Source organism: Convolutriloba macropyga, chromosome 7, assembly GCF_964194025.1.
Source record: "Convolutriloba macropyga chromosome 7, txConMacr16.3, whole genome shotgun sequence".
Classification (NCBI taxonomy): domain Eukaryota; kingdom Metazoa; phylum Xenacoelomorpha; order Acoela; family Convolutidae; genus Convolutriloba; species Convolutriloba macropyga.
Window position 1 is genome coordinate 57796344 of NC_134474.1, and position 27328 is coordinate 57823671.

General features: G+C 36.3%; 1 protein-coding gene across 2 annotated transcripts; it reads right to left on the minus strand.

Moving 5' to 3' along the window:
- Positions 1-2475: 2475 nt before the first annotated feature.
- On the minus strand, positions 2476-27074 carry LOC142343191 (uncharacterized). 2 transcript variants are annotated; one of them, XM_075394917.1, is made up of 7 exons: positions 26810-27074; positions 17027-17187; positions 16068-16186; positions 15107-15291; positions 7384-7548; positions 3107-3299; positions 2476-2795 (listed from the first exon to the last, which is right to left on the minus strand). In XM_075394917.1, exons 1-7 carry the CDS (start codon positions 27011-27013, stop codon positions 2788-2790), a joined length of 1035 nt encoding a protein of 344 aa, XP_075251032.1. In that variant the 5' UTR covers positions 27014-27074; the 3' UTR covers positions 2476-2787. The 2 variants fall into 2 exon arrangements, with proteins under 2 accessions (XP_075251032.1, XP_075251031.1); XM_075394916.1 differs by having other exon boundaries at positions 2476-3299; positions 26810-27073.
- Positions 27075-27328: the final 254 nt, after the last annotated feature.

Here is a 27328-nt window from a genome sequence, read left to right on the forward strand (position 1 = left end):
ATGGTTATCATAGTAACAGACACGAACGAAACTAGCTTTGTTTTTCTTCAAAAAATGTCGAAAATAGTTCTTAAAAAACCGTTGTTAATAGTATTGCTGCCAAAAGAACCACCTTTTCAAATTTTAAGTTGTTTTAGTTGCGCATACAACCTATTATAACAATGAGCACGAATTTTTTTTATGTAAGGAAAATTTTGGTTAATGGTATAACTTTTCACCCCATAGTTAGTTTTCCAGATATCGGCCTATGATGAAAAATGGCCTCGGACAATTCGGTGATAATTTATTGAAGATGGCAGAAACGCTGCGTGACAGTTACTTCGGAATACCCGTTTTGCCAAGTTTTATTGAATTTTTGAGACTTTCTAAATAACCTAAAAATTGCAAATTTTATGTAGTCGAAAAAGGATTAGGTTGTTTTTTTTAAATAATCTAGCTACTGCTTTGAAAAATGGACCTTAATAATCTCTAAGGTTTAAATTTGCAAAACTAGCTGACTTTTTATATTTTTTCTCAAAGTACGTCATAGCGAATCTTTAGCATTGTTTCTTAAACAGACGTAATTTCAAATTATATTTTCTCTAAGACAAGCTTTATTCCCAAAACAACTCCAAAATAAGAAATTAGCAGAATAATTCAAAACAGAATGAACGAATGTAACAGAATTGCCATGAGAAAAAGACAACAATCGTTGCTCAAATTCATTTGTTGGCCTTCAAAAAAACTTCACGTAAGACAGATGATTCGATTGATGTTTTTTAACGAAATCGTATCTATCAGTTCGATTTCAATATCGTAAATTTTCTCAATTCATTAACCTAAATTTCAAGACAAATTAGAAAGACAGGAGAGTACAATGAGTTTTTATTCAAATATAATAATTGGTTACAACAGAATGCATTGTTTCCTTTTCGGTTTGCATATTTTTAAGTTTCTCCTGCAGTTCGCAAAAAACGCAAAAAGAATATCACAAAAAGAAATAAAAAGTTATTCTCATTGCGATCCTATGACCAATCAATCAAGACGTGGACTTTTTTTAAATTCGAACGCTCAGTACAAAAATGCAAAATATTACTCAAAAAACTCTGCATAAACATTGATCTGTAATAAAACAATCAAAAACATTAGGTTGTATTATCTGAATTATTTGCCCCGTTACAATGCTACTGGTTAAGAAAAAAGTTGTGCCACGTAATTTTTATTACGAAGCTTATTGTGCCTTGCATTTCCTAGGCAAACACAAGGTGAGCTAACATTATTGACAACTAAACTGGCGGCGAAACCAACTTCTTCATTTGACACAGCATCGAACGAAACGCGAATCGGAGTTTTTTTTGTAGAAGTACTAGTATACTACAATAAGCTTGGATTTCAGATCATACAATTTTCAGGTTTAATTTTGACAGTCTGTTTAAAGAGCACTTGAGATCAAGCAAAATTCAAAACTCAAGGAGACAAAAGCCTATTGAGCGCCCAAAACGACAAAATTCAAGTTAAGGGTGTCACAGATTGAGCTTTGTAGGTTTTCATTCTTGAATTCGTTTTTATTACTCCGTCAAAAACAATGCACGTAAAATGTTGAACAAGCTGTGACAAACGATAACGCGAAACAATTTTTTCTGAGACGAAGTAAAAAAAACTTGGCAGGACAAATCCTGACTAACAGTTAAACAAATTTTCATTGACAAAACTGCCATTAGACTTATAATGATCAAAATTTGATTGAGAAAACTCAGTTAAAAAATTGAAAAATATCAAAAACCTGAGTCAAATTGACGCATGGGAGCAAAAAATCACTTGCGAGAAAGCAAATTTTGGTTATAAAACACCATTTTCTCATTTTACGTTAAAATTAGATTTGAAAAAATTCACGCCGCAAAACGACTTTTTTGCTGCACTTCCGTTTTCAGTGTGACCAAATCATTTCAATTTGACTTAAAAATCATGTGTGAACAGATCTTGAAGACAGCGCCTCAACAACTCAAATTCTTTGAGTTGTAAAAACAGCTCCGCAATATATAATAGCCCGCTGAGATGAGGATGGCTATTAAAAATATCCAAAAATTTGTGGCAAATCGTAAACCGCAAAAAAAACGCTGCGTAGAAACCGATCGCTACTGTTTATATTGCTTTTTATCATAAAAATTGCCATTAAACGAAAGCCCTCTTCTTGCTCGCGAACAGCATGCCTGCAAAGCTTTTCCCTATTAACTATCCCGGGTTTTTAGAACTGGGTAAAACTAAATTAAAATCGTAAGCAATTACCGGTCTTCACATATTGATTTTCTGTCGAGAAAAATCAGCGAACATAACACCACCGTCAACGCTTGTTCTACGATTGTCTGAGGTAGCGAATACACTGTATGATCGCTGCTTATGATGTATTATCCAACGATGATGCAGCTGAAATTTCGATTTTCACTGAGTTTTTAATTTATTGCTCCCGAAATTGAAGGAAATCAGTGCTATCAAAAGTTTTACTGCAACAATATAATTACTTTTGGGGAAAACAGTATTTCACAAATTAGCATCAGACTCATTTCCTGTTATTTTACAATATATCTTCAGACAGCGTAAATTACAGTGTGAAAATATCCTCGATCACAATGATATCAAAAAAGAAGAAAGCAAGTGGTTTGTTTAATTTAATGCAGAGTAGTTCATTCAACCAATGGCAGATGTTAAAAACAGAGGAATGAGTGTAGCTTCTGGTCATAGGCAAACGATTGAAGAAGATAAATAGATACTACAAGTACGGGGTGCCACTCACACCACGATAAAGAAGAATCAAGAACCTGCAACAAAAATGTACAACTTTTAAGACCAAAAATATCTACTTTCTCCACCATTTTACTCAAACAGATCATTTTATTGATTAACTTCAACATCTTTTCGTTCTACATCATGGTCAATACAACCAATGCATGCAAACTGAACAATTTGATTATCAAAGCACGAAATTAAAAATATCAGTTATCATTCTCAGTTCCATCAGTTTCATATCACTCCAGCTAATTAAAATTGGATCATAGAGCAACAGACCACAATCCATTCATCAGTTAGTTAACATATGGTGACTCCGTCTTTGCAGCAAACGGCCACCAACCTTTTGAGACAGGCTTCTCAGCTGCAGGGAATTTACATCCCAGCTCTGTGAGCTTAAGGAAAGCGTCCTTGAAGTCTTTGAACCACCGCTCTTGGTCTTTAGCGTATATCTCCACAAATTGTTTGAACGTGGGATCTTTGAGAAGAGCAATGTCAGTTTCCAACATCATCAAGTCGCCCGTGGGATCCTCGTACTAAAACGATCACAGTGATAAAATCACACCTCTTCAAATATGAATTTGAGCAGTTGATAACAAAAAAGCATAACTGACTAACGTCAGACCACTAATGACACTCGATCAACTGAAGGCTGGTCGGTTCTATTTATTGTTGCCTGCTTCAGCCGGAAGGGGGTTACTTTCTTCAAAATGGCGTTTTTAAAGTTATTATAGATCACCATTAAGATTTAAAAAATCGTAATTTGCTGCCACCTGCAAAAATTTCTTAGTCTTCTTTAACCTAGTCCTCTTTACATTTAATTGAAATTTTCGAATTCACATAACAAATATGGCTCAGTGATTCTCAATTAAGACGAAGTTAACCGATCCATTAGAGATCTTATAGTGTACCCATTTTATGTTTCAATTTAGCTGTACATAAACATGTACGGAATAAATACCCGGTGACGTCTTAATAAATAGACGTACCAAAATGTAGAAATTTCAACGAATGTGATTGGTCGAGAAATTCAAAACACTGTACCTCTATGCGTTCAATTAGCCTAAATTGGACATAGCCGAATGCTAGATTATGTTTTTTACCGCATCTGGCCATGCCTCCCGGGCCATGGCCATGCCTCGGCGGCCCGTGGTTCTTGATATGAACCTATCACAACCGAATGTGAGACCAGTTTTCCTTAAAACGAGAATATTTTTGCTTTTTCGGCTTATCGCAATTTCTGAGTAATTTTGCGTTAACGCGCATATCCTATTTTAAAACATCGAGAATTTGTTGAGCAATCCGCCAGTCAGAAAACAATATTCACATTTTCTCGATTGTGATTGGCCAGCAATAAAATTTCTATATTTTGGTACGTCTGCCATTTTCACTAGCGCCTAAATAACCATTGACGTATTTGGAAACAAAAAGGAACAATTTTATACTTATGATTCATAACTGAAACCACGTTCTAGGCATTCTTCACTTTTGTTGACCTTTAGTTGCTCAAAATCGCAAAGATGGGGGGCAAATTAGATCACGTAAATGTCAAAAAGCCAAACGGGGCAATCAATCGAGAAGTCAAAAAAGCATCAGGCGAAAAATTTTGCACAAACACAAAAACATAACCGACTAAAGTCAGCAGATGAATTGCTTTCAAACAACTGGCGGTTGGCTTCGTGAGCAGCTACAGCTCAGGGAGGCTGCTTTCATCTTAACTTGGAGGGTGGTGAGCATGGTGAGGAATATAGGGGAGATGAGTGCGCGGTGGGGCGCAGAGTTCGAAATTACGGGTGAAATAAGGTGGTTGGAGTTGGTGGTGGTGGGGGGGGGGGGCTAAGTGGCGGGCGAGTGGGGGTCAAACTTGAAGAAGAACCGACCTTCACACCATGAATATGTCTCCTAAAGAGTTCCGGTAAATGGCATACTAGAGAGACAAGTGAGCCGTTTGGCTCTCAGTATATGTTAGAACAAAATCAGTCGCCACAGAGACTTAAGGCTCTGACAATAGGGCGCTTGCGCCCGAGTACTGGGCCCGAGGCCTGAGGGTACTCAGATTGTTGAAACGAATTTAGAGAACTAAGGGGTACTAAAGTGTTGAATTTCACTTGAAATTGAAGTTAAGAGTACAATTTTGCAGATTAGTAAAAGGAAATTTTTCTTTAAAATATACAGGAGCTGAAAAAAAACATAAGCAGCCAATTATGGCGGTTTGATTCAAGTGTCAAAAGTTAGATTTCTTAGTCTGAAAGTTTGAACTTAAGAGAACAAAGAAGTGAAAGTCTAAATTTGTTGTCCTAAACTCAGTGTCCTATAGGATGTTTATCCTATGGATTCCTTCCGGGAACCTGTTTATCCCGGTTTTAGGAACGAAAAGGCAAATGGTCAGACAAAATGAGCAATCGTAATACGCAAAACCACATGAAAAGACCAGAAGGACTAATATAATTGCTACAAACTTAGTTTGAGAGCCACTGCAAAGACACATGACTACAAGTGTTGCAACCTTCATTCGTGAGCAATTGGACACATGCTTGAGAGAAATTAATAGCTCCTAATCTCAATTATAGATCAAGAAAACACGAACAACCCCAATTTGCAAACGACAAATTTTCAAAATAGTTTCTCATTGTAATCGCAATGTTTTGTCCGTTTTAAATGCTGACTGCAATAATTGATTCAAAATTGTTCAGGAGCAATTAATTAGGAGTAATATTGATGCGCTCAATGGAATGAAAAAAAAACAAATTGCGTTTCGGAAATTTTCACATTTGTTACTCTGTCACCTTAGATACAAGCGATACTATAGAAATTTAAATATAAAATATAAATACAGCAGTTAACTGTTAATTGACCATGATATAATTTAGCTCATGAATTAAATTGAAAAATTGCGGCATATTGTGAAGCTACAGCCAGCCCTCAGCTTTTATCTTTATCTATGCCATCTAACGTACACAGCCGCAGATTGCCGGAATAGCTGCGAAAGAATAGACGTGCGTGCCGTGTAGTAGAGATAGAAACAGATACAGATATAAGTCGAAAAAGTTATCGACTCCGCTCAAAAAGTTATTTAAAAAACATTTAGCGATATATTAATAAAACTTGTTCAGAATCAATGCGCAAAAACCTTTCCATAAGGGGCATTTATTACACATATGAGTTCCTTTCATCATAAACTAATTCAAAGTAAACGTGCTAAATTTTATAGAATGAGGTATGTCACGTATGATCATAACCTAATCACGCAAATGACCTGAAAAATTTTACCAGAATGAGAGAGAGCTAGAGACAGAGAAATGACGTCCCGCGCGCAAATGCCGTTAGTGTGATGAAGAAGTCACTCAGAAAATTTGAGCTTTTCAACTTTGCTGTGTGAACAAATGTAAAACGAAAAAGACGACACAGCTGCAAGAGTTCCGGAAAAGATTCGACGACTCCTTCGCCAAAAAGCAGGCTGAGAAAATTCTAGTTTCTGATTGCAGTGAAAATCAAAGAATAGAGAACACTATCTTAATTGAATAAAAAACAAAATTTTATTAAAATAAGGAAAAAAAAAGAAGAGCTCAATTAAATTTTCATTTTGAACAAGTACAAACATAAAAGGAAAAGAAGACAAAGATTTGAAGTAATCGGGACAATGTAATTGCTTGCATAAATTCGGACAAACCGAAAAAAGCACAAAATCATCTTCAATTTCAAAAAAGCGAAAAAAATAGGAAATTTTTGCATTTTTCGGTAAAAAATACAAAGAAATAAATTACTCGGTACCCAAGAATCTGTATTCAATTTGTAATAAAAACTTCCCCGAGTATTAAGCTTACATTAAATGACAAGTAAAAGCAAGACAATACACAAATAGGCCAGAAATCGCTAAAAGTAGCTTAAAATAGGATAATTAGTAGAAAAAACCTTCAAATTAGTAAAACTCCCTTCAATTACCAAAAGCCTTCGAAACACTATCAAAACAACCTCAAAACTATAATTTCGGTCTGAAATAACCTCTTAGACAACATGGAAGTTTAAAAAACCGCTTGAAAAAGCCGCACGTGGAAAAAGTTTGCTCGTTTTGCGAAAATTTTTTCACACCTACATTTCTCGCTCTGTTTCAAAAAAGGCATGAACAACAGAAATACTCTCACTTTTCTCCACTATTCAAATTTGTTCACTAAAACAACTTTTTCAAACATTATTCACTCCCTGAGTTCCCGGCTTTCTTGCTCGCTCACCTGTTAAAAAAAAACAGAAAACCATAAAGCCTCTTCGAGTCTGAAAAACAAGATCGCCGCAATATAGCTCCCCGCTCAGCATACAGCTTCGCAGCCATAATCAAACATTGAAGTTGTGCTTTCAGCAGTCGAAAGATATTTAAAAATTCAATTTGAAGGTTGTCGATATTTTTGGATAGCTGATATTATACCTTTGAGAAATAATTGACAAATAACACATAATTCAATTAAAATTAGAATAATAACTGTTGCGAGGCTGACGGCGGCTATTAACAAATAATTTATCACTATTTTTTCGCAGAACATTTCATTCAGCCTAAAACTTGCTTCAGCGAGTATTCTTATTTTAAATACGAGTAAGCGCAGAAATGAGGAACATTGAGTGGATAACCTGTTTGGGTCCACTCCACTTCTTGACAGTCCACGTATTCTCTAGCAACTCGCGGTAGTACTCGTTAGAAAAGGTGGTGGGGGCTCTGGTCCAGGGTCCACTGAATCCAGAGGAGGTCGTGTGACACCTACCAAGTGCATGTGCTCCACTCAAAGCCACTATATCCTGAAAGGTTTCACAGTTCATGCGTAATATAATATGAATGAAATATGAATTATCTTATATAGTGGTCTCTTGTGACCAGCAAACATATCTTATGACGTCAAAACGAAGCACATGAGCAGATATGAAAACTCTATATAATTGATGTCCACGGCCAACAAAATACGGTGGACGCAATCAGATTTGTAAATTGAAAAGAGGACAGCTAAAAAATGGTCTAGAGATATTTAGTTCAAATAATTTGCGTTCAGAAATAAGAAACAAAATGTAGATTCCTTATCCACGAATACGCACAACACTGGAAAAAGTAATATCGCATTTGGACATAAAGTAGAACAAACTATCACCTGAAGAAAATGTTAAAGATAACAAAGAGAACAGGCATCTCTTACATTCTGCGAATATGCAGTAATTACTAAACATAGCCGGCAGATTGCCGGAATAGCTGCGAAAGAATAGACCTGCGTGCCATATAATAGAGATAGAAACAGATACAGATCTAAATTGAAAAAAAATAGACGCCGCTCCAAAAACTAGGCTAAAAAACATTTAGCGATAAATTAATAAAGCTTGTTAAAATTCATTCCACCGAAGCCTCTTATTAGGGACCTTTACTGCACATATGGGTTCCTTTGACCTTAAACAAATTCAAATTAAACTTAAGTTTTAAAGTGCAAAAGTCATTTTATTGAGTGAGGTAAGTCACGTATGATCAAAATCTAATCACGCAAATAACCTAAAAACTTTCGCTTAAGCTAGTGAGAAATGACGTCACGCGCGCAAATGCCGTTAGTGAGAGGAAGAAGTCATTCAGAAAATTTGACTTTTTCAGCTTTGCTGTGTGAACAAATGTAAAACGAAAAAAGAGCGTCAGACGACGAAACAAAAAAAACAAGAGCACCGCAATATAGCTACGCTCAGCTTACAGCTTCGCAGCTATAAAAACATAACCGACAGATTGCTGGAATAGCTGCGAAACAGGCTTGCGTGCCGTATAATACAGATAGAAACGAACACAGATAGAAGTTGAAAAAGTTATTGACGCCGCTCAAAAAACTATGCAAAAAATATTTAGAAATGAAATAATAAAATTTGTTAAAAATCACTCCGCAGAAGTCTTTTAATTAGGGACCTTTATTACACTTGAGTTCCTTTGCCCAAATTAGGCTTTAAGTGCAAAAGTAATTTTATTGAATGAGGTATGTCACGTATGATCAAAAGCTAATCCTGGAAATGACCTGAAAACTTTTGCCAGAGAGAGTGAGAAATGACGTCACGCGCGCAAATGCCGTTAGTGAGAGGAAGATGTCATTCAGAAAATTTGACTTTCAGCTTTGCTGTGTGAACAGATGTACAACATAAAAGAGCGTCAGACGACGAAACAAAAATGAGCAGGGCAAGTCGTGACACAATTCAAAAAAAATTTCATTGAGTAAACAGACGACTAGACCTAGAATAGGCAATATTTGAATTCGGCAAACCACTCAGAAAACATCCAATCAAAAAAACATAACCGACTAACGTCGGGCGAAAGCTCTCAAACGAGCGGCGATCGGTTGCCTTCGTCAGCAGCTAGCCACGGTTTAGTGAGGTTAGCTTTAGCTTAATTGAAGAGGCGTGAGGTGAGCGCAGCGTTGGGGGGGATTGGTGCAACGGGGGGGGGCACCGTGAGAGGCGGTACTTAGGCCTATTAGACCTTAACGATTTACAGGAGTGGGGATTGGGGGGATGTGGGCGGCGGAGTTGGTAGTGGGGTGGGGGTGTATGATCAATTTCTGATACGAACCGCAGTCACACCGTCAAAATAAGGGTCCAAAACAGTTTCTGTGAATCAGTCCAGCAAAAACTTTGATCTTTAAACTAAGAAAAGGACAAAAATATTCAAAAATTTGAAAAACAATTGCAGATTTTAACAAAATTTTGCTAAAAAATCATGATAATAATATCTTTAGAACCACTTCATTGTCTCATGAGACCATCCATATTTCATGCCTTAGGTTTCACCGGCTCATAAATATCCATAAAATTTGGAAATGACAATTTTCCAAAACTTTGAAAAATTAAATTTTATCAAAAAATTGCTAAAACTCGAGTCATTAAAAAATTGATAACCAGTTTGATAACTCTAAACTGCATAGTTTGATAACTCTAAACTATGCAGCAGATCATTATCAAACATTGGAGGAGCTCCCTGAGCTGCTGGTGCCAAAAAAATCAAACAAAAAATTTGAAAAATATTTTAAAAAGAATTGAATTTGAAAATATTTTTCTACAAAAATTGAAAAATTGTTTAAATTCGTAATATTAAATCTTGAAAAACACTCCACAACATGATTCAATAACCTACTATCAAACAGCAGAGGACGTTCCGTGGTTCTTGAGGCTGGAGAAACCAGAAATTAAACAGTTGGAAAATAATCCTTGGCCAATAAAAACTTTCCAGTAACTTATTATCAAACTCGAAAGGAGATTTTCTGAACCCTGCGGCTGAATAAACCCGAATAATGAAAAAAAAAAAATGACAAAATAGAAAGAAATGCAAATTTTTCAAAAACTTTTAAAATTCGTAATGTTAAAATCTTGAAAAACATTCCATGACATCTAAAAACTATACACTAACCTATTCTAAAACCCTAGAGGTGGTTTGTTGCCTATTGAGGCTGGAGAAACCTAAAAATTGACAGATTTTCAAAAAACTTGAAAAAAATTGCAAATTTAAATTTAAAAATTCTAAAATTTGTGATATTAAATAGTTGAAAACTATTCCATAGCCTAAAAAAATTTTAGTATCTAATTATTAAAATTTTAAGGAGGTTCTACTGCACCCTCGGTGTGGAAAAACTTGAATAATGACAATAAATGTCAAAAAAAAACGAAAAAAAATGCAAGCTCTGTAAAAAAGTGCTAAATTCGTGATGTTAAAATGTTGAAAATCGTTCCACTACCTCTAGAAACTATTTAGTAAACTATTATTAAACCCTAGAGGAGGTTCCTTGACACCTAGGGCTAAAAAGAACTCAAAAAAAAATGTTCAAAAAGCTTGAAAAAAACTGTGAAAAATAAAATTTGCGTTTTTTTGGATTACCAAAACATATAGCTGTTAAAATGGCCGTAAAAAGTACTTAAGCCTTGCAAAAGACCTTTATCAACTTTAACCAACCTCAATTTTAGACTGGTTCAACAAAAAATTCGAAAAAACGACGAAAAATTCGAAAAAATGCAACATTTCGGGCTCCAAAATTCCGAAAATGACCTTTTAACCTTAAACTACGGCCTTCCCAGTAACTTCACCAAGCTAAGCACTTGAAGGGCTACTAAACTCGTCTAAGAGCCTCTATTGAAACATAATGCCCGCTGGGAGCTACCTGTTTATCCCGTTTTTAAGGACGAAAAGTCAAATGCGTCAGACGAAAAATCGGTCAAGCAAAAAAATTGGATAAAGAAAGACCAACAGGACAAATATAGTTACTACAGACTTCGTTTGAGAGCAATTAAAAATAAATCAACGACAAATTGCCGCATGTGAACGGAAAACCTATCGAGAAAGCGAATTTTTGTTTAAACAACGTTTTCTCACTCTACTTTGTGGAAAATGTGTGGAAAGATCTTTAAAAAAGACAGCACCCCAATACAATTCAAATTCTTTGAAATCTAAAAACTACGAACATCGCAATATAACTACGCTAAGCTTACAGCTATAATGAACATAACCGACCAACGTCGGTGAATTGCTGTCTGGGGGAATTCACGGGGGGGGGGGGGGGGGGGGGGATTGTTACGAGCGCTGGGTTACGAGTGGAACGATGTACATGGGTGCTGATTGAGGGGGGGAGGGGGGTGAAGGGCGGATAAAATTTGATCTCGTTTTCGAGGACAAAAAGTCAAACGAAAAACCAATCCAGCAAAAAATTGCATAAAAAGACCACAGGACTATTATAATTGCTAAACTTCGTTTGAGAGCAATTGAATATCCACAAAACGTTGCCGGAAAATAGCCCCGATAGACGCCTGTGGCGTTACATGAATTGAAACAACTATAGAAATAAAATAGACAGATCGACCACCAGTCCTTTAATAGACCACTAGACTTTTTGGGTTAGCTTCAGACTGTCAATTTTATGAGACACATAAGCTCTATAAGGAGAAAGCCCTAATAGTGTTTTTCAAAATTAGGATCTTTTCCGTTTGTGCCCCCTCAACTTAGTGGGCGCATATTATTTGCACCCCCAGATGCACGTGCAATATTGGAGGGGGGCACACAAACGGAAAAGATCCCAAAATTAATATTCGAAATCAAAAACTCAAGACTCTAATATTCAAGAATTAGGGCATATGTTTGGCACTATTTAGATGCACACTATTGACCTTTAATAAGTAAATGTTCATAAAAATTAAAGTTCCATAAGTGAGCTCAGAAGACATTTTTTTGAGTGAGGTAAGTCATTGAAAAAGTCAATTCCAAGAAGTCACGGTAATACGAAACAAAAATCTGTCAGACGAAGTAAAAAAACATAACAGGACAAGTCCTGAAACACAATTCAAAGAATTGAATGAAGATAGAATGAACTTAGAAGTACTCTACTTGACCAGAAGATCAATTGAACAATATCAGCCAAAATCAAACAAACTAAACAAAAATATACCCATTACTAAAACTCTTGAAGCTTTTACCCCTAAAGCAAAATTTCATCCCTTTAAATATACCCATTTCAAAAATATGTAAAAGGCCAATTTTTGTTTTTGAAATCGGTCCAGTATTATATCTGAATGAACTGAAAAAATTCATTTTCGATTAACTCAAAAATGACCAAAAAATTTAAAAACTGAAATTAATTGTAAAATTTAATACACTTTTGCTGTGATATTAATATCTTCAAAATCATTTCTGTCCCTTTAGATGCTATTCATTAAACAAATTCCAAGCATTAAAAAATTCATTGGCTCAAAGATCGATAGGCAATAATTATTAGACCAAATCTAAAAATTTCAACAAGAAAAAAAAAGAAATTCGGTCTATTAAATAATTGAAAACCGTTCAATTTTCAATTGCCCTCTAGCAAATATCTAGTAACATACTATCAAACCCTGGAAAAAGTTAGTTGAATACTGAGGCAAGAAAAATTGAATAAAAGAAAAATGTTTTGAAAAAACTCGAAAAAAATTGCAAATTTCATCAAAAAATTTCTAAGATTCGAAAAATTAACTTGTTCAAAACAAATCCATTTAAACTAACAACCATGCAGTAACTTTTTATCAGACCGTGGAATAAGCTTTCTGGCACTTAAGAAAGGACAAATATCAAAAACAGACAAAAACTTTGGCAAACCTTGAGAAAATTGCAGATTTTATCAAAAAATGCCAAATTTCGAGAAATTAAAATGTTGAAAACATTAAAATGTTAAAATGTTGAAATCCACTGTTACTAGAAACTATGCAGTTCTCCATTATCAAACCACAAAGGACATTTCAAGGCCCCTGAAGCTGGAAAATAACAAATTTTCAAAAAACTTGAAAAAAATTGCAAAATTTAGTATCATTTTGCGTGTTTGTATTTGTAGTATCAAAACACATAGTCATAAAAAGGTCATAACAAGTAAATTTGTCTCGCAAAAGGCCTTCATCTTTCTGCAAAATTTTCATCCTAAGACCAATCAAACAAAAAACTAAAAAAAATCACAAACATGAAAAATTGCAACAATTTGAGCTCAAAAACTCCAAAAAATGACCTTTTAACATAAAATTAAGACCATATCTGCAGCTGCACCACTCTAAGCACTTGCGGGACTACTGGAGCCCACTTCGGGCCTCTAATAAAATTGAATGCCCGCTGGGCGTTACCTGTTTATCCCGTTTTGAAAGATCAAAGTCATTGAAAAATGTGTGAACACATCTTAAAAAAAACATAGCAGGAGAAGTCCTGACGCACAATTCAAAGAATATTCATTGACTAATTAGAAAACTAGACCAAGAACGGACTTTGAATGGATTGGGAAAACCATTTAGAAAAAAATCCAATCCAAAATATCGAAAAAAAAACAAAATCAAAGTGAAATTGCTTATGTGAACAAAAAAACCACTAGCGATGAAGCGAATTTTTGTTCAAACACCGTTTTCTCACTCTACTTTAAATTTAGAGCAAAAAAATTCACGCCGCAAAACCTCTCGCTTTTTCGCTCCACTTCCTGTTTCGGCGTGGCCAGAATGACTATACCAATTTGACTTCAAAAATCAAGAAAATGTGTGAACAGATCTTAGAACATAGCCCGAAGAATTCCGTAAACGACTCGAAGTGAAAATCCATTTAAACGGCATCCAACTACTCATCAAAAAACGTGCCTTCACTAATTTATGATTATCTTGAAACAAAGTCATCAAACCAAAAAAGTAAAACAATAAAATCAAATCTGTTGAAATATGATAAAAAATCTCATCAAATTTTGTTATAAATTGAGATCCCGAAAAATATTTCCGCCAAAATAACTTCATCAAAACAACTAGTACATACAAAAACCACTTATGTGGATTTTGAAAAAATACTTTAGGCTAAATTATGAAAAAAAAGCTCTTAAAAACAACTTTTACTGAAAAACTGGAAAAAGTTACTAAATTTTTTTTAATATTTCAAAAAACATATAAATCCAAAGAAAAATTCCCCTCAGCCAATAGGGTATCCAGATGCTCGCAAAACAATAGGCAAGTCATAATAGGCAAAGAAACTTGGCTAAAAACAGAAAAAAAAACGAAAAACTGCAAAAAATTAAGAAAAATAGTTCCAATTTTCGCCATTTTTTTGTCTTATTTCTCAACAAAAAAATTATTCTTACCCAGAAAGTTGTAACCAATTGTTATCATAATATTGTTCAAGTAGACGGGGTTTCTTGAATACCCGTTTGAGCCAGTAAAACAATATAATCGTCAAAAAAACGCAAAAATTAGACAGAAAACCAGCAAAATACATTAAAAACCTCCGAATTATCATAAAATTCATACGATTTGCCAGAAACCTTCAAACCACTACCGAAACCAGCCTAAAATTGAAACAAAATCATAACCAAACATCTTAACAAAAATAAATGAAAAAAAATGCTTTAAAATACCGCACGTGAACAAAAAAATTTCGCTCGCTTAGAGAAAATTTTTTCACACATCAATTTCTCGATCTCTCAAAAACAGCGGTATGAACAAAAACCACTCTCTTTTCGCTCCGCTCTTCGATTTTGTTCAGCACCAAAATCACTCCAAATTTTTTCACGCGTTTCATTTCCCGCTTCAAAAATCACTCCAATAACAATTGATTTAAAAAAAAGGACTTCTCCAATACTCCTCTTCGAGTCGTAAAAAGACAGCGCCCCAATACAATTCAAATTCTTTGAATTGTAAAAAAAAATTAGGAGCGCTATAATAGCCGCCTAGAATTGAGGACGCGGCTATTAATAATCAAGTTTTGATACGATTTTCGATTTTTTCCGAACTTATCAATAGGCTACTCCTGTTAGACGGCGTTAAAGTCATTAGTGTACTATTAGAACACTGTACTGTTTCAAAAGAGTGAATCTGACACCTGGTCATTAAATCCCATCCTGAAGAAGATGTCTCTAAGGTGCGTCTGGTCCAAAGCCGCATCCGGCAGTCGTCCGTCGGGAGAGAATCTAGGGTCTTTTTCTGGAACATCTTCTTTGTCAGCCTCTGATCTCCCAGGTCTGAAGGGGATCTTAGGGCCACCCATCTCCTCAATGGCAAGACAGCCTAGATAAATTAAATTGGCGACTCAGTCGTTGAATAACAACTTCCCGGGTTGAGAAATTGCGACGAAATCGAAGCAAGAACTGTCGTTTTTGTTCGACTTTTGTCGATTTCGTCGGTTTTTTATGTAGGAAATGTCGATTATCCACGTTTCCGTCGGTATTTGATGTAAGAAGTGTCGATTAGCGTAGTTTTCGTCGGTATTGTCGGTTTTGGCAGTAAGAAGTGTCGATTATCGTCGTTTTTTGTCGATATTGTCAGTCTCAATTTGTTTTAAATACAAAAGAAATAGAGTAAAACTAAGTGACAAGTGGTGCAGCGGAGGAGAAGGTGGCTAGTAATACAGGTGTCAAAGGTTCGAATCCTGGCAGGGACTGTCCGGTTTGTGAGAGTTTTAGAATGGCAAAAACCGACGATTCTTACGTTAAAATACCGACGAAAACCGATCAAAACGAAGAAAAAAACGTAAGGGCTTTGATCGGTTTTGGCGAAGTAAAAGCGACGAAAACCGACGATTTCTTATGTTTAAATCCGAAGAATTTCTCAACACGGGTTTCTTGCATAGTTTCTGGCACTTTAGTAATGAATTAAAGGGAGTGATTTTCAGCGTAATTTATTGTTCCATGCTTAATAAACTGAAAGACTGAAATAATAGATCTGTCTTCATGAAAAAAAAAACGAACTTCACGACAAATCAAGTTTGATTTCATTTAGCTAAAAAAATTTGGCCAAATCGTTTGCAGTATTTCATTGATATTTTGCAGTATTTCATCTCTAACCAGCATAGATATAGAGATCGGCATGGGACAATCCCGGGTACTTGGCCATCAGGGGCTCCAGTCTAGCTCGCGCAATATGCAGGCCAGCATTGGCTCCATGACCTCCCTCCGTTTTGAACCTCAAAAACAAGTTGCATGCTTCAGAGCACAACTTAAGCAATTACTGCAAGCTTTTGGTTTTTAGAGCCTAAAAACGAAAGTCAAAAATACATCTCCAATGAAAAGCAATGAAATTCATTTCCGGTTGTGGAAAGTCTTTTATTCGCTCAAATAACATGTCCTTAAAGACCACTAACCAACGTTCCCAGTAAAAACAATGAGCCGCTGCTAATCACTCCTTATTTTTTGTTACGCTATTAACCGCTATTAAACTATTAAACGCTATTAAACTAGGAGTCAACGAAGATGACTGCCTTCTTAGGAGTCAACGAAGATTGCATCAACAGTTTTAGGTGTGTTTATCAGGCAAATTTAAACAAAGTGGACTAAAGAAGCTTATTTCGTTCCATTTTTGATGGGAAAAGGCTTGAAATTTGAGAAAATTGCAAGAACTTTGAACCACAAACTTGGATCAAACAGTTCAGAAACACTCTTCTGGCAAAATTGGCAGAACTCTGACAAAAACTGCGTACAAAATACGGAAAATTATAACAAAAACAACGAAGATCAGTCTATATATGAGTATATAGTTTCTTCCCGATTAAAGTTTGTCCGGTCCGGTCCGAAAAAAAAATGCAATGTACAAATCAATCAAGATTGCATGACACTGACACATGACTCGGCGAAGTCCAGATTTTCTCTGTCACTCGAGAGTCATGCAACCTATACATATAACAAGTGCAATCAATGAATCAACCATTATAAACGTAATTTTAGCTAATAATCATCATTTTACTCAGATATTTTTAAACAAAACCAACCTAAATAATTGATAGAATGCATCACAAGTTTTTAGTTACCTCATGGTGCCTCCTTCACTACCGCCAGTCTTTGTGTGTTTGCACCAGGTACCAGCAGAGTGCCAGGCCAGTCTGACAAAGATTGGTCCAAAAGAGCCATCATCATGGTCGTCATCCTCCATCAACTCCAAGATCTCCTGCTTCAGCTTAGCCCAATCTACCTATAAACAAATAATAAATTATTCCTAAATGAATCAGTGCGGGCCTTATACGCAATCATTCTATCGCTAGGAGGTAAACACGAATTTGATGGTTGAATCCATCATTTTAAACCTTAATTTTTAAGTGAATGTTTATTTATTAGTGAATAACATTTCGCAATTTGACAAAATTAAAACTTACCAAATGCAGCTCCATGGTCTAACGGGTAATCACTCTAACTGGAAGGGGAAAGGCTTCTAGAGGAAATTAACTCTCGCTGTTTATATTTACACTTTGAAACTATACATTTGCGACCAGAAAAGTAATAACGTTTAATATTGCCTCTATTTTTGATGTACGGGTTGAAGATATCTTCAAAGACCAAGATATCACTGTTTCTTGTGCATTCACCAATTATTTCAGGCGACAAAAAAACATTACACCTTCATTAAAGATTAACTAACACTCGCTTCCAACTACGAGTAGCTACCTGCTTCAATGATGTAAATTCGAACACTGTGTAGAAGTTCTATACAACAATTTGCTCTCAATTTATTTTTATATACCAGTTCCAGTGAGCGGCAGCCAAGCAGGACCTGAGATTCAATCTCACTTTATTATACTTTGGCGTTAACAAAATTAAGGTTTAAAGTATAATAAAGTGAGATTGAATCTCAGGTCCTGCTTGGCTGCCGCTCACTGGAACTGGTATATGAAAATAAATTGAGAGCAAATTGTTGTATAGAACTTCTACACAGTGTTCGAATTTACAACATTGAATTGATTGCGGTCATTTTTTAAAAGCAGACACAAAAGTCGGCAAATAAAGACAGGGTGAAAAATCTAAATGTCATTACAGTTACCACTTAATTGTTCCAACGAACCATATTTTTTGGGGAACTAGAAACTTTATACGACCCCGGTTTTTTTCGGCAGTCAACTTTTGCCCATCGATACCTTTTCCAGAGAGATAAAAAACCAATGACCGGGCCAGCAGAAAAGATCCGTGAAGAAACATTTTGAACTATCTTGAAGAGAACTATTTCATTCTCTCTTCTTTGAGCATTTCATTAGGAATTGACTAAAAGATGAATAACTTCGTAACTATTTCCAGATTAAAAAAATATTAATTTCAGTGTGGTACCAAGGTTCCTGAGAATTATCTAATATTTTCAAAAACCCTACTACATTCTTTTGTTATTTCTGAGTCCAAAGTTTTTAAAAAATATGTAGAGTAGCACGGCCATGAGTTGATTCTCAACCAGCTAAAAACATTGAGCGTCAGCCACAAAAGAGCAAAACTGTCGCACAACCCAAAAGTCTCCAAACTACAATTCAATCTTCAATTCGATACTTTGAGCTTTCCCATAAGGAAACAACTGAGACGAAACGAGTGGAACATGAGAATACTGTTAAGCTCACCGTACAACTGCATCTGTGGCGTGATAGCCGAGAGGTAAGGTGTGTGGTTCACACGCCAATGATTGAGAGTTCAATCCCCTGCCTCCGTGAAGCTGTCTGTGTGAGTATGAGCTCTTACCTAACCATAGCTTCAGGTTGACCATAGCCTGACCAATGTTGGCTGCAATGATGGTACCACGTGAAAGTTTCAGACGCAAAAAAAGTGGCTATAGTAACAAAAAAGATCAATTCTGCTCATGAAAAGATCAGTCTGAAATGTGGGGAATAATAAGAAAAAGGGCAGCTGAAAACAGGCTACTGTAGGCCTAATGCTGTTCCACTGCGATTACGCAGAAACCACAATTATTATTATTTATTATTATCTAAAAATTTGCCTGTCTCGTTCGAGACTGTTATCTGTTAGTCGAAAAAAAAACTTTTAGATCAAACAAAATGCACCACAGAAGGTTTGAAATGAGGTTCAAAGTCACACAAAAAATAGAAAACGGTAAATTTCGATCTTGGCGATAAAACAAGAAAAATTGAGACAAAATCTAAAAAGAGGTACTAAATATGACCTAAAAGGAAAATTAGAAAACCTTTTCACGCCAAGAGTTAACTATGTCCAAATTATTTTTTTCCTAAAATGAACAATATTTGACCATTTGTACTGCAAAAAATTTGCAAAAAAGTCGTTTTCTCCCCAAAATCAAATGATTCTTCTCTTTATTTGTTTGGTCCCCAATATTACACAATTTGCCGAAATAAGGAGCCAGAATAGAAATCTGCGACAACTGCAAAAGCATTCCAACAAATACTGAGTTTATTTCCACAAATTTCATTGGTTAACTACATCAAGAAAACAGGGCCGACAGATTAGAGACTTCTGAGTCGTAGCAAATTGAGTGAAATAAATGCGGATTGAGTTGATGGAGCGGTCGGCGTGATTTATAAAACCTATTGAAATCCATTAGAATTTTTCACCGAAAAACATCATTTCCTCGAAACAAAAGAATATGCTCCCAATTACATTTGTAGTCGCAATGCTTTATTAGTATCAGCTTTCACTGTATATGGTTCCATTATTGACCTTGAAAAAGTTTATTTCACTATTTATTTTAATCCACTTTGATGTTGGCGTTAGAATTCATTTAAAGAGTAAACTAAAACTCACTAGTATTAAGTGCGACAAATGATATCACGCACATAAAAGCAGTTCGAGAGTGGCATGCAAAGATTATAAAGCTGGCATTCTGAGGTTTCCGGCGTGAAGACATGTAATGCGAACCGTGAAACGACAAAGCAAAACAAAACCAAGAACACCACAATATAGCTATACTGCTTAGAATTTGGCAGCTATAGTAAACACTAGTCCCGTTTGCTGTAAAAACATTACTTCAAATAGATATACCGCATTTTTTCTATTTGAAAACTTCTGTACTCCCTCACAAATCTTTGCCGAAGTTGCACCCCTTTTAAATTCGAGAAAAAAAATCAGTTGTTAATTTTATTCTGATAGGCCATTGCTATAAGAGGTCAGAACTTTGTGCGGAAAAACAAAGTCGATCATTCTTGTTTAAATTTTGAAAATCGTCAGTTCGCAACTAGAAACGTTATCAGCGCCAAAAGGTTAATAGGCGCATCCCGTTTATACTAAGAACGATTGGTATCAACGCCAAATGTTAATAGGCGCAGCCCGTTTATCCTAAGAACGATTGTTATCAACGCCAAAAGGTTAATAGGCGCAGCCCGTTTATCCTAAGAACGATTGGTATCAACGCCAAAAGGTTAATAGGCGCAGCCCGTTTATACTAAGAACGATTGGTATCAGCGCCAAAATGTCAATAGGCGCAACCCGTTTATAATAAGAACGATTGGTATCAACGCCAAAAGGTTAATAGGTGCAGCCCGTTTATACTAAGAACGATTGGTGTCAGCGCCAAAGGTTAATAGGCGCATCCCGTTTATACTAAGAACGATTGGTATCAACGCCAAAAGGTTAATAGGCGCAGCCCGTTTATCCTAAGAACGATTGTTATCAACGCCAAAAGTTTAATAGGCGCAGCCCGTTTATCCTAAGAACGATTGGTATCAACGCCAAAAGGTTAATAGGCGCATCACGTTTATCCTAGGAATGATTGGTATCAACGCCAAAAGGTTAATAGGCGCAGCCCGTTTATCCTAAGAACGATTGTTATTAACGCCAGAAGGTTAATAGGCGCAGCCCGTTTATCCTAAGAACGATTGGTATCAACGCCAAAAGGTTAATAAGCGCAGCCCGTTTATACTAAGAACGATTGGTATAAACGCCAACAGTTTATCCTAAGAACGATTGTTATCAAAAACAAAAAGTTAATAGGCGCAGCCCGTTTACGTTTATGCTGAAAACCGACTAAAATTCATTGCCTATGACATACTGATTCGTCGACAGCTTCGGTGAACCATACACTTAGAGTCTACTAAGGCTCTTAGGAAGCTACACAGCAACTTGATTTCTTCTGGCCTGGCCTATTTGTTCCGCTTCTATTTAACAAAACAACTGTTACGAAAAAAAACTGTTGCATAAAAAAAATTCTTCAAACTTGAGCATTTGCATGACTTAGAATAAATCTATGTCCCTCAATCATTTTACCATTTGATCTATCCTAATAGCTCTAAATTGTTAAGATTGAAACGATTAATTTGTAATTTTACAAGTCCACCATTCTTATTATGTTGCCTTCCTCAAAAGTTATGGCCCTGAGAATAACGAAGAGTCGAAAAAAGACAACATCAAATAACGTAAAGCGTACTTTATCAAATGATTTTGCATGTACAGTTGATTTTACAGCGTTGGCGATAAAACAAGAAAAATTGAGACAAAATCTAAAAAGAGGTACTAAATAAGACCTAAAAGGAAAATCAGAAAACCTTTTCACGCCAAGAGGTAACTATGTCCAAATTATTTTTTCCTAAAATGAACAATATTTGACCATTTGTACTGCAAAAAATTTGCAAAAAGTCTTTTTATCCCCAAAATCAAATGATTCTTCTCTTTATTTGTTTGGTCCCCAATATTACACAATTTGCCGAAATAAGGAGCCACAATAGAAATCTGCGACAACTGCAAAAGCATTCCAACAAATACTGAGTTTATTTCCACAAACTTCATTGGTTAACTACATCAAGAAAACAGGGCCGACAGATTAGAGACTTGTGAGTCGTAGCAAATTGAGTGAAACAAATTCGGATTGAGTTGATGGAGCGGTCGGCGTGATTTAGAAAACCTATTGAAATCCATTAGAATTTTTCACCGAAAAACATCATTTCCTCGAAAAAAAAGAATATGCTCCCAATTACAATTTTAGTCGCAATGCTTTATTAGTATCAGCTTTCACTGTATATGGTTCCATTACTGACCTTGAAAAAGTTTATTTCACTATTTATTTTAATCCACTTCGATGTTGGCGTTAGAATTCATTTAAAGATTAAACTAAAACTCACTAGTATTAAGTGCGACAAATGATATCACGCACATAAAAGCAGTTCGAGAGTGGCATGCAAAGATTATAAAGCTGGCATTCTGAGGTTTCCGGCGTGAAGACATGTAATGCGAACCGTCAGACGACAAAGCAAAACAAAACCAAGAACACCACAATATAGCTATACTGCTTAGAATTTGGCAGCTATAGTAAACACTAGTCCCGTTTGCTGTAAAAACATTACTTCAAATAGATATACCGCATTTTTTCTATTTGAAAACTTCTGTACTCCCTCACAAATCTTTGCCGAAGTTGCACCACTTTTAAATTCGAGAAAAAAATCAGTTGTTAATTTTATTCTGATAGGCCATTGCTATAAGAGGTCAAAAGTTTGTGCGGAAAAACAAAGTCGATCATTCTTGTTTAAATTTTGAAAATCGTCAGTTCGCAACTAGAAACGTTATCAGCGCCAAAAGGTTAATAGGCGGAGCCCGTTTATCCTAATAACGATTGTTATCAACGCCAAAAGGTTAATAGGCGCAGCCCGTTTATCCTAAGAACGATTGGTATCATTGCCAAAAGGTTAATAGGCGCAGCCCGTTTATACTGAGAACGATTGGTATCAGCGCGAAATGGTTAATAGCCGCATCCCGTTTATACTAAGAACAATTGGTATCAACGCCAAAAGGTTAATAGGCGCAGCCCGTTTATCCTAAGAACGATTGTTATCAACGCCAAAATGTTAATAGGCGCATCCCGTTTATCCTAAGAACGATTGGTATCAACGCCAAAAGGTTAATCGGCGCAGCCCGTTTATCCTAAGAACGATTGGTGTCAACGCCAAAAGGTTAATAGGCGCAGCCCGTTTATCCTAAAAACGATTGGTATCAAGGCCAAAAGGTTAAGAGGCGCAGCCCGTTTATCCTAAAAACGATTGGTGTCAACGCCAAAAGGTTAATAGGCGCAGCCCGTTTATCCTAAGAACGATTGGTGTCAACGCCAAAAGGTTAATAGGCGCAGCCCGTTTATCCTAAGAACGATTGGTATCAACGCCAAAAGGTTAATAGGCGCAGCCCGTTTATCCTAAGAACGATTGGTATCAACGCCAAAAGGTTAATAGGCGCAGCCCGTTTATCCTAAGAACGATTGGTATCAACGCCAAAAGGTTAATAGGCGCAGCCCGTTTATCCTAAGAACGATTGGTGTCAACGCCAAAAGGTTAATAGGCGCAGCCCGTTTATCCTAAGAACGATTGGTGTCAACGCCAAAAGTTTAATAGGCGCAGCCCGTTTATCCTAAGAACGATTGTTATCAAAGTCAAAAAGTTAATAGGCGCAGCCCGTTTACGTTTGTGTGAGGATGAGCTCTTACTTAACCATAGCTTCAGATTGACCACAGCCTGACCAATGTTGGCTGCAATGATGGTACCACGTGAAAGTTTCAGACGCAAAAAAAAGTGGCTATAGTAACCAAAAAAAGAGCAAGGCTGCTCATGAAAAGATCAGTCTGAAATGTGGGGAATAATAAGAAAAAGGGCAGCTGAAAACAGGCAGGCTACTGTAGGCCTAATGCTGTTCCACTGCGATTACGCAGAAACCACAATTATTATTATTTATTATTATCTAAAAATTTGCATGTCTCGTTCGAGACTGTTATCTATTAGTCGAAAAAAAACTTTTAGATCAAACAAAAAGCCCCACTGAAGGTTTGAAATGAGGTTCAAAGTAACACAAAAAACAGAAAACGGTAAATTTCGATCTTGGCGATAAAACAAGAAAAATTGAGACAAAATCTAAAAAGAGGTACTAAATAAGACCTAAAAGGAAAATCAGAAAACCTTTTCACGCCAAGAGGTAACTATGTCCAAAATATTTTTTCCTAAAATGAACAATATTTGACCATTTGTACTGCAAAAAATTTGCAAAAAGTCTTTTTATCCCCAAAATCAAATGATTCTTCTCTTTATTTGTTTGGTCCCCAATATTACACAATTTGCCGAAATAAGGAGCCACAATAGAAATCTGCGACAACTGCAAAAGCATTCCAACAAATACTGAGTTTATTTCCACAAACTTCATTGGTTAACTACATCAAGAAAACAGGGCCGACAGATTAGAGACTTGTGAGTCGTAGCAAATTGAGTGAAACAAATTCGGATTGAGTTGATGGAGCGGTCGGCGTGATTTATAAAACCTATTGAAATCCATTAGAATTTTTCACCGAAAAACATCATTTCCTCGAAAAAAAAGAATATGCTCCCAATTACAATTTTAGTCGCAATGCTTTATTAGTATCAGCTTTCACTGTATATGGTTCCATTATTGACCTTGAAAAAGTTTATTTCACTATTTATTTTAATCCACTTTGATGTTGGCGTTAGAATTCATTTAAAGAGTAAACTAAAACTCACTAGTATTAAGTGCGACAAATGATATCACGCACATAAAAGCAGTTCGAGAGTGGCATGCAAAGATTATAAAGCTGGCATTCTGAGGTTTCCGGCGTGAAGACATGTAATGCGAACCGTCAGACGACAAAGCAAAACAAAACCAAGAACACCACAATATAGCTATACTGCTTAGAATTTGGCAGCTATAGTAAACACTAGTCCCGTTTGCTGTAAAAACACTACTTCAAATAGATATACCGCATTTTTTCTATTTGAAAATTTCTGTACTCCCTCAAAAATCTTTGCCGAAATTGCACCCCTTTTACATTCGAGAAAAAAATCAGTTGTTAATTTTATTCTGATAGGCCATTGCTATAAGAGGTCAAAAGTTTGTGCGGAAAAACAAAGTCGATCATTCTTGTTTAAATTTTGAAAATCGTCAGTTCGCAACTAGAAACGTTATCAGCGCCAAAAGGTTAATAGGCGGAGCCCATTTATCCTAATAACGATTGTTATCAACGCCAAAAGGTTAATAGGCGCAGCCCGTTTATCCTAAGAACGATTGGTATCATTGCCAAAAGGTTAATAGGCGCAGCCCGTTTATACTGAGAACGATTGGTATCAGCGCGAAATGGTTAATAGCCGCATCCCGTTTATACTAAGAACGATTAGTATCAACGCCAAAAGGTTAATAGGCGCAGCCCGTTTATCCTAAGAACGATTGTTATCAACGCCAAAAGGTTAATAGGCGCATCCCGTTTATCCTAAGAACGATTGGTATCAACGCCAAAAAGGTTAATAGGCGCAGCCCGTTTATCCTAAGAACGATTGGTGTCAACGCCAAAAAGTTAATAGGCGCAGCCCGTTTATCCTAAAAACGATTGGTATCAAGGCCAAAAGGTTAATAGGCGCAGCCCGTTTATCCTAAGAACGATTGGTATCAACGCCAAAAGGTTAATAGGTGCAGCCCGTTTATCCTAAAAACGATTGGTGTCAACGCCAAAAGGTTAATAGGCGCAGCCCGTTTATCCTAAGAACGATTGGTGTCAACGCCAAAAGGTTAATAGGCGCAGCCCGTTTATCCTAAGAACGATTGGTATCAACGCCAAAAGGTTAATAGGCGCAGCCCGTTTATCCTAAGAAAGATTGGTATCAACGCCAAAAGGTTAATAGGCGCAGCCCGTTTATCCTAAGAACGATTGGTGTCAACGCCAAAAGGTTAATAGGTGCAGCCCGTTTATCCTAAGAACGATTGGTATCAACGCCAAAAGGTTAATAGGCGCAGCCCGTTTATCCTAAGAACGATTGGTATCAACGCCAAAAGGTTAATAGGCGCAGCCCGTTTATCCTAAGAACGATTGGTGTCAACGCCAAAAGGTTAATAGGCGCAGCCCGTTTATCCTAAGAACGATTGGTGTCAACGCCAAAAATTTAATAGGCGCAGCCCGTTTATCCTAAGAACGATTGTTATCAAAGTCAAAAAGTTAATAGGCGCAGCCCGTTTACGTTTATGCTGAAAACCGACTAAAATTCATTGCCTATGACATACTGATTCGTCGACAGCTTCGGTGAACCATACACTTAGAGTCTACTAAGGCTCTTAGGAAGCTACACAGCAACTTGATTTCTTCTGGCCTGGCCTAATTGTTCCGCTTCTATTTAACAAAACAACTGTTACGAAAAAAAACTGTTGCATAAAAAAAATTCTTCAAACTTGAGCATTTGCATGACTTAGAATAAATCTATGTCCCTCAATCATTTTACCATTTGATCTATCCTAATAGCTCTAAATTGTTAAGATTGAAACGATTAATTTGTAATTTTACAAGTCCACCATTCTTATTATGTTGCCTTCCTCAAAAGTTATGGCCCTGAGAATAATGAAGAGTTGAAAAAAGACAACATCAAATAACGTAAAGCGTACTTTATCAAATGATTTTGCATGTACAGTTGATTTTACAGCGTCGAGTGAATTTCGAAGTACAACTTTTAAATGTTTTCGCGAATCAAGGGTATAAAATAGTCAGGCACTAAAACCATGAGGCAACTCAAATAGTAATTAGATTGCAAATAAATCTTGCGTACGCGTACTCAATAGAAACAAGTTTTTTACAGCGCAATTGTCTAAGCTTCAGGCTCACCTAAATTGCCTTCTCTCATTAGCAAAATCGAACTTTTACTTTTCCCCCTCCGATTTTCTAAATACGCTAAACAGAAATCCTAGTCCCCTCGTACCTTGTGCCCAGCACTCGGGTTCTAAGTCCTCAGGGTGACAAAGATTTAGGTTCTAATTTATACATAATTGGTATTCGCAAATGTTGACTTCATCTTTGTTTACAACCTGTTTTTACATAATCGAGCTTAAATATCCAACCCCACTTTTTAACTTACTTTAACAGATTCCGCCAGAAGTTTTCGCTCTTCTAAACAAAACAACAGACCCCCTGCACCAAGCAGCGTCACCCCACCCATCATCACAAAGTGTCTGTTTCTCCTCAACTCCCTCTGCAAGTTAATGGCGATGCCTCTGCGCAGTCCATGTCTAAGCTGAGGCCCACTGCGAGAGATGAGTGATCGAGTGGTGAACGCAAACATGGTGATCTTAAATCAGTCTATCAGTATGACTTCTAACTCAGTTAAAATGCAAGCGATAGTGAAATAAACAAAGTTAGGCTGAGCAAATGGTAAGGTGATTAAACTCGTCCAGCATGTTTGAAGTTCAACAACTAAATCGAAGCGACGTTTCATGCTTCTCATTTGCTTTAAACAATTTGTAATAGCAATTCAACTAAGTTGAATTATTCCACGCAGAATATTTAATGGTTCGCCCCATCTGGATAACTCAATGAACTTCTTCTGACCAGGCATACTAAATACCACACAGAGCTCAATAATTTTAACTAGAATTGA

Coding starts and splice junctions, on each gene's coding strand:
- LOC142343191 (XM_075394916.1), bottom strand. CDS start 27,013: ATGTTTGCGTTCACCACTCGATCACTCATCTCTCGCAGTGGGCCTCAG. Junction 16,187..17,026: donor AGTGAAGGAGGCACCATGAG/GTAACTAAAAAC, acceptor CTTGTTTTTGAG/GTTCAAAACGGAGGGAGGTC. Junction 3,300..7,383: donor AGTGGAGTGGACCCAAACAG/GTTATCCACTCA, acceptor TGATCGTTTTAG/TACGAGGATCCCACGGGCGA.